General features: G+C 40.0%; 1 protein-coding gene across 4 annotated transcripts in view; it reads left to right on the top strand.

The window, feature by feature from the left end:
• The window catches only part of DLG5 (discs large MAGUK scaffold protein 5), a 188,163-nt gene that overhangs the window by 119,590 nt on the left and 49,377 nt on the right, over nt 1-19,196 (top strand). For 3 of the 4 annotated variants that reach the window (XR_013346573.1, XR_013346572.1, XM_077821059.1), the window contains exons 5-8: nt 1,152-1,335; nt 7,951-8,210; nt 13,128-13,440; nt 18,175-18,405. Coding sequence is in view for 2 of the 4 variants with exons in the window: in XM_077821059.1 (XP_077677185.1) it covers nt 1,152-1,335; nt 7,951-8,210; nt 13,128-13,440; nt 18,175-18,405 (988 nt within the window). In the remaining 2 variants the exon portion in view is untranslated. The remainder of the gene's footprint in view (nt 1-1,151; nt 1,336-7,950; nt 8,211-13,127; nt 13,441-18,174; nt 18,406-19,196) is intronic. The other variant, XM_077821061.1, reaches the window with a different exon arrangement.

Genomic DNA, 19,196 nt, shown 5'->3' with positions numbered 1-19,196 from the left:
TACAGAAAAAAAACAAGCCTGCCCCAAATAACTTATAATCCAAGTAAAATCTGAATAGCAGATGCTGAGATCAGTCAGTCCCAGGTGTAAGGATTGCATATATTTAGTCTTGTAAAAATAATTTACCAAAGGCTTAATTTTTTGCCCAAGTTATTTTCAAATTTTTTTAATTTGATGATTTCTATAAGCTCTCCATTGGGTTATTTTGTACAGGAAATGTAGCTCACTTCTTAAGAAAGGAGTGGGAGTACAAGGTGTGCTTATAATATACAAAAGTGTACAGATTTTTTTTAAAATTGTAAATTTGATTCCAATCATTATTTTTTTTTAAAAGAGAAACGACAGACAGCAGCAGTTTTATTACAGGGACTTTGAACAGTTTCCTGGTAGGTGGGAGAGTTAGGTCTGAATCACTTTGTTTCAATAATAAAACCTGGCCACATCCTATTGTCCTTCTTTTCTCTAAACTGCAACTTAATACCATTTAATTATATCTCTTGGTCTGCTCCAACAGCAATCTGCTCTAAAGTTGGGCTGCTGCACTGAATTAGAGTTTGAATTATATCCTCAATAATGTGACTTAGTTGTGATTTTAAGTGTGAATATACACTTGTCAACTATTACAAGCAATATACCCAATTTGGTATAACAACTGGTAGCTTTACAACAAAAAACAAAAGCAAACAAGCAGAAAGCTTTTTCTACTCTATTGATGTCTTGTTCTATCATATTGTATTGTGTTGTTCAAGCGTTGTTCAAATATGCTGCTAATTTATTTTGCCTAGAAGATCTTGTATGCCCAGTGACACAATTTCTGTGCCTCTTGAGCAGTTTGCTTGTTGAAATGGTCTGCAGGGGGTGGGGGCTGCTTGTTCTGCATAAATCTATAATATATCTGTTTTAATGCTGCACAGGGCTTTCAAATCACTTAACTCCAGAAGGTCTCTGGTTGTGCTGCCTGTCTTTCTTCAGTAGGATTTAGCTGGCACATGGCATTTGGAATATTCAGATCTGAAGAAATGAGTCAGTTAATTTCATCTGCCTTTTTAAATTTGAAACTTTGATTTGGTTTGATATGGATTAGTGCATCGGCATGAAGAGGGCTTCCTGGAAAGTTTGCATCTAAGTGCTCTTTCTTTGTGGCATTCTAGTACCTTGCATAGTCGACTGCTGAGTGACCAATCACAGCTGAAGGAGGACATGGATACCTTGAAGAGGAAGAATACACAACTGGTGCGAGAGCATAACCATCTCCAACAATCATGTGAGGAAATGAAGAGACTTCATGATGAGGATCAGAAAGAGATAACAGACCTACGCAGTCAGCAACAGCAGGTAGGCTGTAGCTCTTGGCACGAATACTGTGAGCAACTGTTTAATGTTTTCATGGAATGTAAAGCATTGCATGGCTGGCCTACCACTTACCTTTCTTTTTACCTTTGCACCAATTGGAGTAATGTTCCCTATACACCATATATCTGACAGTGCAAGTCACAAAACTGCCATTTAAAACACGATAGTGTGTGCATTTAATTGTTGTTGTTCTCTCTAAGTGACTCTCTAAAATTGACCTTGTGTGGGGTTCCTTCTTCCTTGTGTTTTAGTGACTCTGGATCTCGTGTCTTTTAGTTGGAAAAATCTTTTTACTTTTAAAACCTGCTAGCCCTGCAAACTTGGATCTGCAATATGAAATGTCTTTCAGCATCTAGTAGGATGAGGAGTTGTACTACTTACCTCTCCCAAAAAAACAAAAAGGAGACTACTTATTCTCCGGTAGTTTAGCAGCATCAGCTGGGACTGACTGTGTGTGGGGGAATTTTGGCAGGGGGACATGCAAGGGGGAGAAAGGGTATGGATCGGTGTGGATTGAGGTTATATGTGGGTGGATTTGGGGGGAAGGAGAGAACGGTGTGTGTGAGAGGGGGAATAAGGACTGGAAGAGATGAATAGGCTCATAGACTTTAAAGTCAGAAGGGACCATCATGATCATTGCAGGCCACAGAACCTCACCCACTCACTTCTGAACTAGACCCCTAACCTCCGGTGGAACTACTGAAGTCCTCAAATCATGATTTAAAGACTTACACCAGTTTTTAAACCTGTAAGTGATCTGTGCTCCATGCTGCAGAGGTAAAAAAAAAAAAAAAGAAAGAAAACAAAACCCCAGGATCTCTGCCAATCTGACCACAGGGGAAATTCCTTCCCGACCCCAAATCGGGAGATCAGTTAGATCCTGAGCATGTGGGCAAGACCCACCAGCCGGACACCTGGGAAAGAATTCTCTGTAGTAACTCTGAGCCTCCCCATCTAGTGTTCCATTACGGGCCATTGAAGATATTTGCTGTTAGCAGTTGCAGACTGGTACATGCCATTGTAGGCAGTCTCCTCGTGCCATCCCCTCCATAAACTTATCAAGCTCAGTCTTGAAGCCAGTTAGGTTTTTTGCCCCTAGTGCTCCCCTTTGGAGGCTGTTCCAGAACTTCACTCTGATGGTTAGAAACCTTAATCTTATTTCCAGCCTAAACTCGTTGATGGCCAATTTATATCCATTTGTTCCTGTGTCCACACTGGTGCTTAACTTAAACAACTCCTCTATCTCCCTGGTATTTATTCTGTAATGGAGAGACTGTGAGGATAGGAAGGAGAAAACACTGTGCAAAGGGAGAAACAGGGAGAGTAGGAAAGCAAGGGAATCCATTATTAGACATTTACAGACAAGTTAGATTCAGGGACAACTTAAGGAACATATGAAAAGACTTGCCAAGACATTCTTTTCATTTAATAGATATTTTCTCTCATATGCACAGATGATCTAGACATAGAATATATGGATTATTATCAGTTAAAAAAAGTCCACATTCTTTTAAACTCCCCTCAGTCAGCCAGAGGCAGATATTAAATATACCTTTGAGACATTACTCAAAGTGCCTGTGTTTGTCTGCACCTACCAGCCCAGCCTTGCTCTTACAGATTGGTTGCCCCTCACAGGTACCTTTCTTTGTGTAGCCTTAGAATCCAGTGTAAAATCTGTTTACCAGTGAGTTGTGGATTACCTTGTTTATAATTGCTCTCTATGCTCCCCTCCTTTTTTGCCAGTAAAATAAAAGGGAGTTGTCCCTTAGGATCTTGGTAAAAAACCACTGGCTGTTAATTTATCTGTACTAGTAGGAAATTTTTTTGAAGCGTCAATTAATCGTAAAGAGGAATTGGGATTACATAAACTGTTAAATAAGGAGGAAGTTTGACATCAACAGACCCAAATGTCTGAGTTTAACACTGATTTATACATTGAAGGGACATGGTCATTTTAAAACTTCTATATTTTAAAAATGGGTGCCTAAACTTAGGCTCCTAAATTCGTATTTAAGCCCCTAAATAAGAGGCCCAATTCTCAGAATTACTGAGCACTCAGCTCTGTGCATCTGTTCCAAAGCCCTTTGAGTCAGTGGAAATACTGATTGCAGCCTATCCTGAAAAGACAATGGATATGACTACTTTTGGCTTCATGAGTACTTCGGGTGGAGGTGTTTTGGTTTGGTCTGTTTTTTTTTTGGAATAGGAATTTATATATAAATGTTACCGTAACCTCATTTCAACCCTTAGACAAAATTTCAGCCTTAAGAGACTTATTATTGAATTACATGCCTCTTACTTTAAGGGTTTACAATGAAAACGTAACACAAGTTTTTGCTAGAATAACAATGAATCAAAGCATATCTGCACTGACTTGATAATTTTGGGCACATTGTTAATAGTTAACTGTTGATTGTTTATTCATCGTTCTTGAACATCACATCATACTCATAGTAACAAAGTTGAGCGCTTTTTTAAATAAAACTGTTAAGAATTGACCCTTTCCTAATATGAAGAAAGAACTCTGGATAATTATAAGCTTTAGTCATGCTAAATCTAATTTAAAGGCTTATGATAATGAAAAAAGAATGGCTTTTGTCCCTTGATCTTTAGGTATTTCTTGGGACAGGAATAGCTGTGGGCATGCAAAAGTCCAGCCTGTGTTTATATTTGGAAAGTATCACAAAAAATGAGTGGCAGTTTTTCTTTCTCCCAGTAACACCTTTAAAGGTTAGGGGAATGATTGAACAAAGTTTGGTTATTTAGGTTCACAGACACTATTCAGTTAGAACAATGCTACAGATTGATTAATGCTTTTAAACTTCAAACTTAAAAAAAAAAAAGAGAGCTTTTCAAGGATGAAAGAATGGAAGAATGAATTAAGCAGTCTCAACACCAAGTTGGTTGGTGTTTTAATCGTAGTAAAGTTCACATGCTAGGGATAAAAATAGGCAAGAGGGCTGGCAGAAAAAAACAACCTGGAAGTGGCAGTGAGTCCACCGTTCATTTACAGAAAAGGGATCATTCAGTTGGAACAGTTACGGTAACTTGTGGAATGGCCAAATAGATGGCTTTGCCTAACTCTGTGGGCTGATTCACGAGACAAACTTTAAATTTAAATGGTTAAGCTTCAGAAGCAAAGTCGATACAAACAAAAATAATTACTTGCCAGACTTGAAGGGTAAAAGTCAAAATAAGCTATAGAGACTGAGGTGTTAACAGTGTTTTTAGTTTTTGTTTTGTTTTTGTTTCTTTGTGGGGTTTTTTGTTTTTGTTTTATTAACTTTGTATTTTGTCTTGCTCGTTTCCTCTGATATCAGGTTAACTTGAAGGGGTGCTCCTATATATCTGTATATGTGAAACAACTAGGACTGCAGAAGTTTGGATTTTTATTCCCTGCTCTGCTACACTACAGATTCGCTATGCGAGTTTGGTCAAGTCACTTACCCTTTCTGTGCCTTAGTTTCTCACTCTGTAAAATGGTAATGTGAAACCTAAGGTGCCACAAGTACTCCTTTTCTTTCTACCACAAAGTGCTATTCAGCTTTAATGTTTGTCCAGCAATTGGAGATTCTTTGATTGGAAGCACAGCATAAAGTCAGTGTTATTACTATTATCTGTTTTTTCAAAATAATTTAATATTGTGCGAACTTCATCATTACCCTTTTCAAGGAAATTTTGTTAAATTCAGACAATGAGGAACATGCATGGCTCCTTTTCTTGGTATGTCAGTGTGAATCATGTTGTCCTGAAGGAATGCCATCAGTCTTATCTTAGTCTTTGTCATTTTGAATCTGGATTAATCTAAATCTATTTTTGATGGTCTCTCTGACGTGTCATGCCATCACCAGACTGTAGCAAAACACAGTAGCCCAACTGCTTGAGAAACAAAACTGTTAATCAAATGACTACTACTGTGTGGGACTGTCCTTGATTTCCTGAACAGCAGCTGACTGGCCTTTAAGTTTCTATGGTTCGCGTATGAGGTTTTCGTTGCCATGGCTGTACCCTTGGGTCCAGCTTGGACTATTTTCTCTTCCTCATATTGGGGCTTTGGATGGGAGATTTTCCTTATTACTATGATTCCTGTTTGTGGCATTTTGACTTTTCTTCCCTTCCTCCCTCCAAACCCCATTTGCATTTTAGAGTCTTTATTTTAAACTTAGTCAAACTCCTGCTATCTTTGGATTAGTCTTTTCTCTTTCTGCTTACTTAATCTGATAGTTGTTTAAGATTATTGTCAATGAGAAGGGGCCCCATACATTTTAGGCTGTGAGAAGATGTTTGCTTCTGTCTGAGAGTTTCAGATATTCAGCTCCTAAGTTTGGTTTCAGTACCATTTCTTTTTCTTTTTCAGTAAACTTTGTTTTTCTTAGACGGTTCAGTGATGGTCAAGGCCCCATCCCTATCCAGTAACGGCGCTTAAGCACATGCTTAATTTTAAACACATGCTGAAGTCTGCTATTTAAAAAGTGTGCTCCCCTAAATGTGGGTGGACAAAAGAACGTGCTGATGTTATTTCCTGAATCACATCCTAAGGCCTCAGTTCAGCAAGGCACTGAATCATGTGCCTACTTCAAGCATGAGTAGTGCCCCAGAAGTGAATGGGACAACACACAAGCTTGAAGTTTGGCACCTGATTAAGTCATTGCTAAATTGGGGCTCTGTTATGTCCAAATTGTCAAGTTGACTTGGAACCAAACAGCTCAGAGTTCTTGTCAGTTGGGTTTTTGTACCTCTAGGTTTGTTAAAGGGGACAGTGTCAGGATAAAAATCATACTGTTAGGAGCCTCACTTTCTGACCTGTGTGGTTGTGATGTATAAGGTCAGCTTTATCAAGCTGCAGTTTGGGTTACTGGTGATCTATAGAGAACTGGCAGTCATATAAAGTTGGTAGCTGCTACTCATTTCCAGCTTCTTCTCCAAGCATCTAGGCTTTTCGGTGTAAAGAAGAGCCTGAGTGTGTGTAGAAGCAGCAGGAATTAAGGAGTCAGCAATGACTATAATTAGGGCTCCGTGTCTGTCACAGAGGTCACGGATTCCGTGACTTTCCGCAGCCTTCGTGACTTCTGCAGCGGCCAGTGTGGCTGACCCCAGGGCCTCCCAAGCAGCTGGCCCCAGGGACAGCCACACCGGCCGCTGCTGGAGCGGCTCTGCAGCCACTTGCTCAGGCTTGCCCATAGCCAACTGCTCCGGTCGCTGCTTAGGTGGCCCTGGGCAGCTGGCTCTGGGGACCGCTTAAGCAGCGGTCCGAGGGGAAGCTGGAATAGCCACTGCTCGTCAGCCCTGGCAGCTGGTGCCACTGCCCACCCCTGGGCAGCGACACCCCTCACCCCAAGATTTAGTCATGGGTATTTTTAGTAAAAGTAAAGGACAGGTCAAGGGCTGTGAATTTTTGTGTATTGCCTACAACCTGTCCGTGACTTTTACTAAAAATACCCATGACTAAATCATAGCCTTAACTATAATTGCCAAGGGAGTGTTGGGCAATTGCAAATGGTATACTAGTAGTCTGTGTGATCATGAACAGGAGGGGAAGTGATCCACAAGGTTTCTCTCTGTATTTGTGGTCCTTGCAATGAAACTGTCAGCAATCTCTCAGAGCAGTGGTGGGCAACCTGCGGCCCACGGGTTGCACACAGCCCGTCAGGGTAATCTGCTGGCAGGCCGCCAGACAGTTTGTTTACGTTTACACGGCTGCCCACAGCTCCTAGTGGCCACGGTTCGCTGTTCCTAGCCAATGGGAGCTGCGGGAAGTATTTTATGAAAGTATTCCTTTTAAGTTTCTCTAGTACCCTCCTCAAATGCATCTAAACTTTAGGCTAGATTTGACCCTTGTAAACATAAAACTCACAATATTTTTGGGAGCAAAATAATCTAGCTATGGGTAGCTTTCTGAACAAATGCTTCTTTACTAGATGTTTTTAAGATGAAATAACTATGTATACTGAAATGGATGACTGCATGGAAATCTTACCCAGACTAGCCTTTCATCTTTTGAAATTTAAGTTATATGAGTTTGAATTGTTGTTGTGAGTGAGACTGGTAAAATGAAGTATTAATCACTATTATCACAGCTTCCAAAGTTATGTTTTGGGGTAGTGCTTTATAATTTGGCAGCTGAAATGTGGAAAAGTTATCAGTATTTGTTCAACTAGTAATAGTAAACTAAGTTAGATATCTCCTTGTCTAATGTTGTGGTTTTTTATTTTTTTTTAAGACCCATGTGTTAAGACTAACTATTGGTACCTTTTTTGCCCTTTTTATTTAGATTGCTTGTCTATAGCAAAGCAATTTTTATAGGACTATTGATACTGTCATGTTTTTCCATCTAAATGTATTGAATGTGAGTATTACCAGCCTGAAGCTAAGAATCTTGTATGTAGAGATTTCCTTTTCAAAATGGCCTAATTCAACTTAAATGTTTTTTCATGGACATTGAGTTTGAGGAGAAAAGTAGCTAAGTAGTAAGCAAAAAACGTTAAGTAGTTTTCATATTTAACAGGTCTCCTAAGATATTCATACTATTTAAAAACAAGTGAAAAGTCTCTTTTACGTGTACCTCTTACTGAAATTATCCTTTTGTTTGTTTGTTAGGTTATGAAACAGAATGGATCCTCAGAGATACTAAATAAACTCTATGATACAGCAATGGACAAGCTAGAAGGTGTGAAAAAAGATTATGATGCGTTAAGGAAACGGTACAATGAGAAGATAGCAAGCCACAATACAGACCTTAGCCGGCTAGAACAGACTGAGGAGGAGAACAGGCGTCTTCAGAAGCAGATTGACATGTTAATGAAACAGAGGGACACAGCAATACATGTCCAGCAGCAGTATTCCTCCTCTCTTAGAAGGTATAGGCAGCTTTTGGTGACTTGCATGTACATTGTGTAGGCGATACCAATTCTGCTGCTGAGTGGCATTTTAAAGAGATGGTAACATAAACCAGTATTTTTCTAAACATTTGTGTATCTACAGTGGAAGGCACCTTAGTCAGTATGTAAAAAAAACAAAAAGAACTCCACACACCCCCCCCCCACACACACCCCCAACTTCAGGGACTAAAAATCATTGAGAGGAAATTATTGTCCTGCCCAACCTTTCCCAGAATTATGTTTTTATGTATGTAAAATCCTGTAAAAACTGTCCTTCAGTTCATCTAAGAAAACTTGTGGTTCATAGGGGTTTATTCTTTCTTCTCAGCTGTACTTGACTCCTATCTAAGGGGAGTCAAATGTCCATTCAGGGGTACATTAGTTGTTGTCAAACCTGAAAGGTTTGGGGCTTTGTTTGCCAGGTTTAATGAACTCGACTCAATAGATGATGAATCCATTGTAGCATAAACATAGGCTGCCAGGTAGAGTTCTTGTTCCTGGAGTGGAGTTTTAGCTAATGAAGAGGGCCCCAGGCCTAGAGAAAACCTTCATGGTGCTGTAATGGTATCTCAGACTGTATGCTGATCTCCAGTGATGCTGCAGCCTGACGGCATCATGGGTTAGTCTGCTGAACAGAAGTCAGTGAGGGTGTGTCTTCACTAGGAAACTTCTGACCTGTTCTTTAGCAGGGCTACCAGCTGGGTAAATGCCGGCACAGAGTGGGCACAGGCATTTTTAGCATCATGTCATTTTTAGCATCATGTTTGCTAGCGCTCAGGTCGCTCCTGGAGGGAAGGGGAGGAGCGGGGCTGCAAAGCGCTCAGGGGAGGAGGCAGAGAAGAGGCGGGGGCGGGGCCTTGGGGAAGGAGGTAGAATTGGGGCAGGGCAGAGCAAAGGCGGGGCTCCTGCACCTCCGCGGCACATATTTCTCCCCCCCTTACAATAGTTAGCTAATGGTACAAACAGTATTTTGGAAAGATCACTAAGTGGTTTGCCGAGACTGTCAGCGATTTTCAAGTGGTCTGTGGAAAAATAAGTTAGACTACAAAAACAATCAAGGTACCTCACTTTATTTTCATTTACTTCCTATTACTTATAGGAGGAGGATGAAGAAAAAAAGAATGAAAAACGGGGGTGGGAGGGAGATAAGAGAGAATGTTCTTTTTCTTGGCTGAGTTCCAAGGAGGGGCCCCAAAAATGAAGCTGAGCACAGGGCCACACTAACTCTAAATCCGCCACTGGGGGTGCCATGGGTTTTTCCTGCCATAAGTTAGGGATAACCTTATGAGGGTCAGAGCTGAAAGTCTAAAATTCTCTCTCTCTGTTTTCTGGTTTCCTCCCATCATCCCGTGAACACAGAACTCTCTGTTAGCTGGGATGAGGGCTGCAGCATGGACACATTTGCATTGCCATTTATGTATCTGTGATGCATCAGAAGGTTAAACTGGCAACGTTTTGTACCTGCTTTGTTGACTTCTGGACGTGTGCAAAAGCTTAATGTGCGGTCTTGAGCAGTGCGGGAACTCTGGTTATATTGACAAAGCCTTGGTGACCGATGTTATAGTCCTGTTCTATAGGATTCCTCTTTAGAGAGGAAGTAAATTTTATACGCAGACTTCTATTTAAATTCTAGAATCTACTTGCTTGGGGATTTGCATAATATACTGGCTCTTAACGAGGTATATGGAATACTCCGCTCAAGGTCAGTACTGTATAGTCACTGAAAGAGTCCTCATGAAGAAATGAAGTCTGTTAGAAAATCTATTGTGTTGTGTGGTATAATAGTGTAGCACTGGAATGTGAAGTCTGGGGAATTTGAGGAACTGCAGTCCTGTTTCTCAGTAGCATATGAGAAATCAAGTTAATTGAACTGAGGAACTTATTTCATTGAGTTTTATTCATTTTGTATGGGTGGTTTGTTGTTGTTGGGTGGTTTTTTTGTTTTTTTTGTGAGTGCATAGTTATGGGGTTTTAACCTGTTAGCTCTTTGCTTGTGACTTCTTTTTCCCTCTTCATAACCATTCAATCAAAAATATATTTAACTGAATGGTAAATTTATAATTAAAAACAGCTTGAAAATAATCCTTGTGCATGGTCAGTATATTGTTTTTAAGCATGAAATATTGCTCTTTTCAAAATTCATTTTTCAGAGTATCAAATGTACCAAATCTGCAGTTTAGGTTAAGGACTAACTCGCTACAAAACTTGCAAACTTCAGCACTTTTTAACTGCAATTTGGTTTAAAAACATGTTTAAGCAGAGTCTAAACTGCATTTTGTTTTTGTTTAACAAAACATGGCTTGGTAGTACTGACCCTGTGGATAGAATAGGAAGCCTCTGAGCTGTGAAAGTGTGATGCCAGCTGTCTCTTGCTCTTTCCTCCTTGGAGGCAGAGAGCAGTCGGCTCAAGGTCAGTTCTGAAGCCAGGTTTTCCACGTAAAACTTCATTGTATATCTACTCAGCTATCCGTATTATGATAGTTTAACAGATAGAAGAATCCTCTACAGAAGATATGATTTTCCTCCCCCATTTAAATACTCCCTGATGGCTTAAGTGTTTTTTCTTCTGCTTAAAAAAACAATCTTTATATCATGTAGCCTCTTTATAGCTGATGCCCCATTTCCGTTCGGCAGATATTGATTTAATTTTTTCCCCCCATTCCCTTCTCTGTGACCATAATAATGGTGCTTGGAATGCACACGGCCACAAGGTTATATATCACGTATGTGTCTCTCACAGGCTTTTAATGTGTTATCTATGCCCGGTAAGGTGCAGTCTCATCCTCAGGTTTGCCCACAACTCCAAAAGAAAAATAAAATAAAGTACTTAACAGTAGATTTTTCTGTTGTCTACAGACTGGGGATCTGTAAGGAGATTCTTTAATCTGCACTAATGGCAGAGGAGACACTTGCAAATTACTGACAGATGTCTAATGGCATGGAGATGCTTTAAATTTGCAGGTGCCCTCAACTAAATATCTTAGGTAGCGTTCCCTGCTTACCTGGTAGGCCCAGAGCCTGGCACAGCCTGACAATCAGGCTTACAGCTCTGGTTTCCAGGGTCAAAGCATCATATACTGGCTTGCACAAGAACCATGTCTCGATCATGCTAAGTGTTTGTGTGAGAACACAAAATATGCTAGAGGCCTATAGGAATTGCCATGCTGAATCAGACTAGATCTATTAAGGCAGGTACCCTGTTTCTGCCATTGGTAATAACCAGATGCTTCAGGAAAAAAGGTGCAAAGAAATCCCTTTGTGTAAAATTATGGAAGAATATGCCCCTAGGAGAAGTTTCTTCCGAACTCCCATCAGTTAGTGGTTGGCTTATGCTCTGAAGCATGAGGATTTATATCCTTCATTATTTTTTAAATTCTATCAACATAACTGTGGATGCTCTTATTATTCATATGGATATCTAAGTCTTTTCTGAATCTCACTAAGCTCTTGGCCTCTTACACCTTGTGGCAATAAACTTCACATATTAACTACATGTTGTGTTAAAAAGAAATACTTTTTTAAATCAAATTTAAATTTGTTGCCCTTAAGTTAGCTGATGACCCTTTGTTCTCTTATCAGAATAAGGCAAATGGGAGCATCCAATTTACTGTCCTTATCCCCCACATTTTCCACACCTCTAATTTATCTCCTTTCTAAACAATGGCACTGGTAATTTCCGATGCCCATTTCTCCCCCCACCCCCGCCTTTGCTATATCCTTTCCAGGATGGAGTGCCCAGAACAGAACACATTATTTCAGGCAAAAACAGATCATCAATTTCTGTAATGGTGTATTTTCAGAATTATTATTGATCACATTTTATATACATTATAAAAAAATTATTTGCTTTATTTTTACTGCTTCTGTGCATCAAGTGCATGTTTTTCCTATTTTAATTACAAATCTTCAGTTGCAACCACCCAGCCTTCTCATATCTCTAAATGGGTTCTGGCCAGGTGGGGCAGGAGTTCTGGAGATGGGGGTGGGGGGGCTTCTGGGACAGAAATGGTTGAAAAGGACTGCACTCGTACACTAAGGGCTTGTCTGCACGTACAGCACTGCTATAGCACTTTAGTGAAGATGCTACTATGCTGACGGGAGAGCTTCTCTCGTTGGCGCAGTTAATCTATCTCCATGAGAGGCAGTGGCTAGGCTGATGGGAGAAGCTCTCCCTTCAATGTTCGCAGTTTACGCCAGGGTGAGGTTGATATAACTCTGTCACTCATGGGTGTGGATTTCTCACACCCTGAGTAATGTAGTTATACCGCTGTAAGTTTGTAGTGTGGATGGATGCCCTTTAAAAAAAGGTGTTCTGCAAAGTTTTGCTGTTTAATGGATACTCTTGAACATGTAGGAAGCATTTAGTTGTATAGATGTGCACTACAATAAGATTATCCAGAGGAGAGAAGCAAAAATGATAAAAGGTTTAGAAAACCTGACCTATGAAGAAAGGTTAAAAAAAAAAAAAAAAAAAAGGGCATGTTTAGTCCTGAGAGAGAGAAGCTGGTAAGTTTTCACATAAGTTAAGGGCTATTACAAAGCGGATAATAATTAATTGTTCCCCATGTCTCCTAAAAGTGGGACAAGAAGTAATAGGTTTAATCTGCAGCAAGAGAGATGTAAGCTAGACATTAGAAAAAACTTTTTAATGATAAGGTAGTTAAACTCTGGAATAACCTTTCGAGGGAGGTTGTGGAGTCCCCATCATTGGAAGTTTTTAAGAACAGGTTGAACAAACACCTGTCAAGGATGATCTAGGTTTACTTGGCCCTGCCTCAGTGCCAGGAGCTGGACTTGATAACTTCTTGAGTCCCTTCCAGCCCTACGTTTCACCAGCTCTATAAAAGGAAAATACAGAATGATGGAAGCGTCTTTGTTTCTTTTTTTTTTGTTTAGGTTTGAGTCAATTCAGCAAGAGCTAAGCAAAGCAACTGCGCAGAACAAGGAGTTGCAGAGAGAGATGGAGCGGTTACAGTCAGAAGTGACGCGGTTCAAAACAATGCAGCTGAAGGCAGTGAAGGATGCAGAGAAGTACAAGGAAGAGAGAGACTCTGTTTTCAATGAGTATCGCCTCATAATGAGTGAGAGAGACCAAGTGATCAAAGAGGTGGATAAGCTTCAAACTGAGCTAGAGCTTGCAGAGTCCAAACTGAAAAACACTTCCTCAGAGAAAAGAGTGGCTAGTGAAGAGATGGAAGCTTTAAGACAGGTACCAAGGGACCATTTTGTTGTGGGTGGGAGGATAAAGCGGTTTTACCAGTGCCTTCTTGCAGCTGTGCAAAAAAAACTGTGTGCCCGATAGATGGGAAACATGGCTTCATTGTGAAAAGGAAAGTCCTGGCTGATGTTCTCCTGGCGGCACTCTTTATTGAATACAGTCGAGTACCTATCAGCTGCAATCTGCTATGCACTTGACTTGTTCTGTTCAGTTCACTTCAAATTCCTCATTTTAACAAGCCAACCTTTTGTATCCAGCAAATGATGCACTGTATAACAATAGATAGAACTCAGATATATAATTTTTTTCTTTCATTTTTAACTTGTAGCTAAGAGAGACACATCTGGGCATTATCTATTAAGAAAAAAGGCCTAGCATTATAAAATAGACTCTCAGCCTCATTTTAACATCTACTCAAAGACTACAGTTATGCCCCCTGTTCTTTGCCGTTTAGCCTCTCAAAATAGGGGATATTTGGCACTGTGATTTACAAAAATGCAGGCACTGCTTTATAAATCATATTAATCCCAAAGCAGTATTACTTCAGCAATATATTCTTAATGTTTAAAACACGAGAGCTGTTAGTAGGATTTACAAATGCAGCGTGGTGCTAAATAGTAAAATAGTATTCAGTTGGTCATTCAGTTTTCAAATATTTTGCTTAGGTGATTCACATATGACCAAATACTTTTCTAGTGCCCATAAATCCTTTTTTTTTTTTTTTTTGGCTTTTCTTTCACACGCTTGTCATTGATCACAAATAATCCTTTACATAAAATTATCCAACTGCAGTTCTGAATACCAGATCTCTCTTATTTAGGTACATAAATATGGGTTAGGCTATGTAGCCAACACTCAAACAACCAAGTTAAAAAAACTTTGGCCTACAGTTGAACTTGGTAGGTGCTAGCTGTCTGGAACCTGAATCAATAAGGCCTGGTCTACACTTAAAAACAAATAAAATAAATAATTGACCTAGCTATGTCACTCAGCTGTGAAAATGTTTGCACCCTGAGCACCATAGTTAGGTCAACCTAACCCCAGTGTGGATATGGCGAGGTAAATAGAAGGATTCTTCTGTTGACCTAGGTACCGCCACTCAGAGAGGTGGATTAACTACATTGATAGAAAAACCCCTTCCATTGATATGGGAAGGGTCCGTATTATGGCTCTACAGAGGCAGAGCTGCAGCGCCATAGACATAGCTAAAAGGTGGGGTTTTCAGAAGCTCTCAGTGTTGGCCTAACTCCGATCCCATTGAAGACAATCGTAGTTTTACCATTAACTTCAGTGATAGCAGGGTAAGGGTAACTTCTGTAAATCTCACCCAAAGTTGACTGAACACTCATAATTTGTTTTAACAATCCACACAGTTCCTACAGCAATTTGCATGGGTGCTTATTAAGCATAAGATTAAAAAATAAAACAAATAAGCATTCCCGGAGAGTTAGCTCACAATCGTGAAAGCACTTGGATGAGTAGTTGAATAGGGACAGGAAGAAGGACATAATCCTGATGAACAAGATGCTAGTTGCTGACATATTTTTTTTAAATAAAATGTTATGAATGTTTTTTTTAAGGTCAGATAGAATTCCTGTGTCTGTATAGTGAGGCTGCTGCCGTAGCTTTTGCTTGAACAACTCTTTTAATTATATAAATGAAGGGTTCTCAAACTGGGGGTCTGGACCCCTCGGGGTCACGAGGATATTACATGGGAGGCCGTGAGCTGTCAACCTCCACCCCAAACCCCGCTTTGTCTCCAGCATTTATTATAATGTTAAATATATAAAAAATAGTTTTTAATTTATGGGGTGGGGGGGTTGCACTCAGATTCTTGCTATGTGAAAGGAGTCACCAGTAAAAAAAAAAGTTTCAGAACCACTAATATAAATTAACATTACTGTGCTGGCACTTCAGTTTTTCTTTATAATTATGGGGATATTCTGCCTCTGAGCAGGGTGTTCCTTTGTTATGTAATGCTGACCATCTGAACTTGTATTTATCTAGTTCTGACTGGATCTAGTACTTGGGCAGGAATTTGAGAGGGATATACGGGTGGTTTATTGATCAAGTGACACTTCCGCTTGGAGTACCATGCATGAGAATCCCACGTAAACGGGATTATCCTTTCAACGAGTTTGACTATATCTCGTACTACAATTGCTTCCTATTGTGTGTAGCTCCATCTAGTGATATGTTGCTGTTATGACGGTCATGTTATTATGGTCATAGCTATTTGTCTAAAACAGCACTGCATCAATTTAAGCTGTTTTAAATGTTCATCCTAGTACATCTGTGTATAGTGATGCAGTTTTTGTGCTATTCTAAAATGTAAAAGCTATCAAAGCTAGGGGTTTTTTTAAATAATTTTAGCTTTTAAAGATTAATGAGCCATGAACTCTCAGACCTAGTGCTACTCCCTAGTTTCTAAATCTTCATGGGGTCCTGCTTGCTCAAACACAAATGGATTAAACCATATCCAGACACTTCTGAAATCTATGGCGCGCACAGGTGATAGAACAAATCAAAAGTAGGAAAATGGAATTAAGCTTTCTTACTGTGGACAATTTCAGGCAAGAGTCCAATGATTTAAGCTATACACAGAGCTTTCGATAAGGGATTTTTGTCTGTTTTTGCAGGCTCAGGTAGCCTGCCATACCATTTTACTTTTAGGATGGGGGTGCACAAGCAACAACCTGGGTATATAATATTTTATCTCAGCAATTCAGTTGGCTCTTTCCTTTGGCGAACAAGTTGTATTCACTCTTGTATCTTACAGGGCTCTTCATCACAAATGTATTCACATTTGAAAACTTCCTACAACAGAATGAACTGCTCTTTGCATCTGTGATAAAAATTCTCTTTCTGCCTGGGAACTATCTACATTCTCCATCTGATTATATAACAATGAAACAGTGTAATTTGAGTTTTACATACCTGTAGGCAGAAGCAAATTGAGCAAGAAAGAGCAATACTTGCCCAATCATTATTAGCACTGTCCCACGCTAAAAGTTGTAGCAGTACCTTTTGTAAATAATAGCTGCAATATGGCAGTTCTTGTTTACCAAGAGAATAGTATAAACTCTTCAGCTGGGATTTGGGACTGAAGTCCCACAGTTTTTTTTTTTTTTTATATTTACAGCATCCATTTCTGTTTGCTAAAGAGAAGAGAATTCTCTGGTGATCCATGTTAGCAATCTTCCCTGCCACACTGGTAGTCTCTGTTTTCACCTACTTATATCCAGAAGTCTTGCTTTCCCAGCATTGTGTGGAATTTAACACTTCCACCCTATTCAGCCATCGTGCTGGTGCCATGCAGAATGATTCTTCAGACCAGAGTGCTGCATTTTCTATCGGGAATTGTTTTGATGGGCATCAGATGATATTTGGTCTTGTACTGTCAGGTTGCTGTTCCATCTAAACCACATAAAACAAATAAAGCGGAGAGAAGGCCATACTCTTGGTTAGAGAGAGGAGATGTCTGTTCTAAATCAGCCAGTTGCTTTATTTTATGTCCGCTTGAGCACCTCTGAGAAAACTATGGCAATGCCTAATTTTTCCAAAGGTTTTTAAAGTATGATTTTCTAATATTTAAAAGCCTTGTCAGGAATTATGCCTCTGCCCCAGTGCTTTGTTGGCCTTTTGTCTCTGCTGAACACTGATGAAGCTTTATTACTTCTATATCACCTTTATCCAAGGATCTCAAAACACTTTCTGCAGAGGAATTATTCAAGCCAGGCGACAAACTGATGTGGTGGGCCTGATTTTTTTTCCCCGAGGTTCTAACCAACCCCAGCTCCCACTGAAGTCAGCTCCTCAGAAAATCAGGACAAGTGGTTTGTTCGGGGTCACACAGACTGCATGAGTGGTGGGAATAGAACCCAGGAGCCCTGGTGCAAGTCTCCTGCTCCAACTACAAGACAGAAATCTCTGGTATAATATAACAGCAGAATTGTTTTTAAGACCTTAACAGTTCTATTTAAAGTCTCCTAAGAATAACTCTTTGTCTTCATGGTGTTGCACAGGCCCATGAAATAGTATGTTCACACGTCGCAGGTGACTGGTATGCTACACTCGACATAATGTATTGTTCACAGTATTTTATGGCACGTCATATTCTTATCTTATAATTGTAACATTTCACATGTACACACAATTGGTGTCTTACGCTGTAAGATTATCAAGTCCCTTTAAAACGTCTGTGAAGCTTCAGGGCACTCATTCACTTAGGTTGGAAAATATTCTCTCAGCCATGCAATAATGAAGGAAATTGCTTTGAAATAACACGAAAGGGAAAGGTTTGTGCTCACATTGTGCAAAGGAGAGCTGTATAGTACTATGTAATTACAACATTGAAAAAAATGTTTAAAATATGTAATATGATTGTTTTGTGTTAAATCTGAGTGGCTGTCCAGGACTCCTGAGGACTTGCAACAAATGTACTCTCTCCAGGTTTCTCAGAGCCATGAGTGTTCCTAGATTATGTGCTTCATTATTCAGACAGCAGGGTGTTTAAAGGTGGTGGCATGGCAGTTTTAACACTTTGCTGAATGTTGTTAGCTATTCTTTCTCTGTATTTAATATGGGGACAGAGCTGTACAATTCTCCATTTTGCGGAATGTTCGTTATATACCCCCAGTTTTTAAGGTGTCAATGTGTATTCAACTGGAAAGAAGAAATATTGCTCTGTACCTAACACCCTGCAAACAATGGGTCTCGTTGTAGGAGCTAAACTCAGCTCTAGTGGAAAGAGATCGAGCAATTTGTGAGAGGAATGAGTTGCTGGAAAAGTACTGTCATGAAGTGAAGGACAAGGCTGAGGCCCAGAAGGAACTTGATCAAGCTTGCAAGGATATAGAGACAGTGAAGGAAGAAAGAGATGTTGCCAGGAAAGAGAGAACAGAAGCTATCATCCAGAGAGACCATCTGCTAAGGGAATATTACCAAGCTCGTCAGGTACTGGCTGTCTTTGTAGATGGCTTTTTCTTTTTAGGTCAAAGAGCGTAAATGCCATTCGGTATGCTTGTAAAAGACGTGGTATAAAGTTTTTTTTTTTTTTTTTAATTTCAATGAAGAATGCTTCATATGCATGCGTGCATGCACTCCTTAAGAGGGGGAGTGACTAGCTACTTCTTTAAAATAAATCAATCAGTCACAGTTTTTAAGTTTTCATTTATAAAGGGTTAATAGATGGTTTTAATATATGGTTAACAGATTATTATAGCCCAATAGTTCAGCAGGTTACAGTAGTAGTGTGGCTGGAACATCGCCCCCTTGTGGATGTTCCAGGACACCATTTGAGGCAGGCTCCATCAGCTAGTTTTCCCATCAGTCTTATTCCATTTCTGGGTAGGATTGAGCGGCTCAAACCCCAAAATGTTCAATAACAAAAAAAAAAAAAGTCCCCAAACACTAGGCTGTCCCACAATCTTCTGGTGGGAAGAGGGGTAGAGAGACGCATCCCTGCCCTTTCCTTTGGGCTTGATTCCTCCACTAGTGTCTTATTTGAGTGTTGTTCACTCCTTGGGGTCTGGCTGTTTGCCTGTCAGCCCTGAACTGAGCCAGGTGGTCGTCTTTTATTCTCCCTCCTGTCTTGGCATTGGCTGCAGGTGTAGCAGGGTGGGGCTAGGTGGATCCAAAGGCACTCCTTAACCCCTTCTTTGCTGATATGGATCCCCTGTGCCCCATCTCAGTCACTTAAAACAATCTGTAATACCTTCTGCTGGTGTGCTCGTATATATCTGTTA

The sequence above is a fragment of the Eretmochelys imbricata genome, chromosome 7, assembly GCF_965152235.1.
Source record: "Eretmochelys imbricata isolate rEreImb1 chromosome 7, rEreImb1.hap1, whole genome shotgun sequence".
Taxonomy (NCBI): domain Eukaryota; kingdom Metazoa; phylum Chordata; order Testudines; family Cheloniidae; genus Eretmochelys; species Eretmochelys imbricata.
Note: the sequence above shows the minus strand (reverse complement) of the source record. Positions and strands in the feature narration are given on the sequence as shown.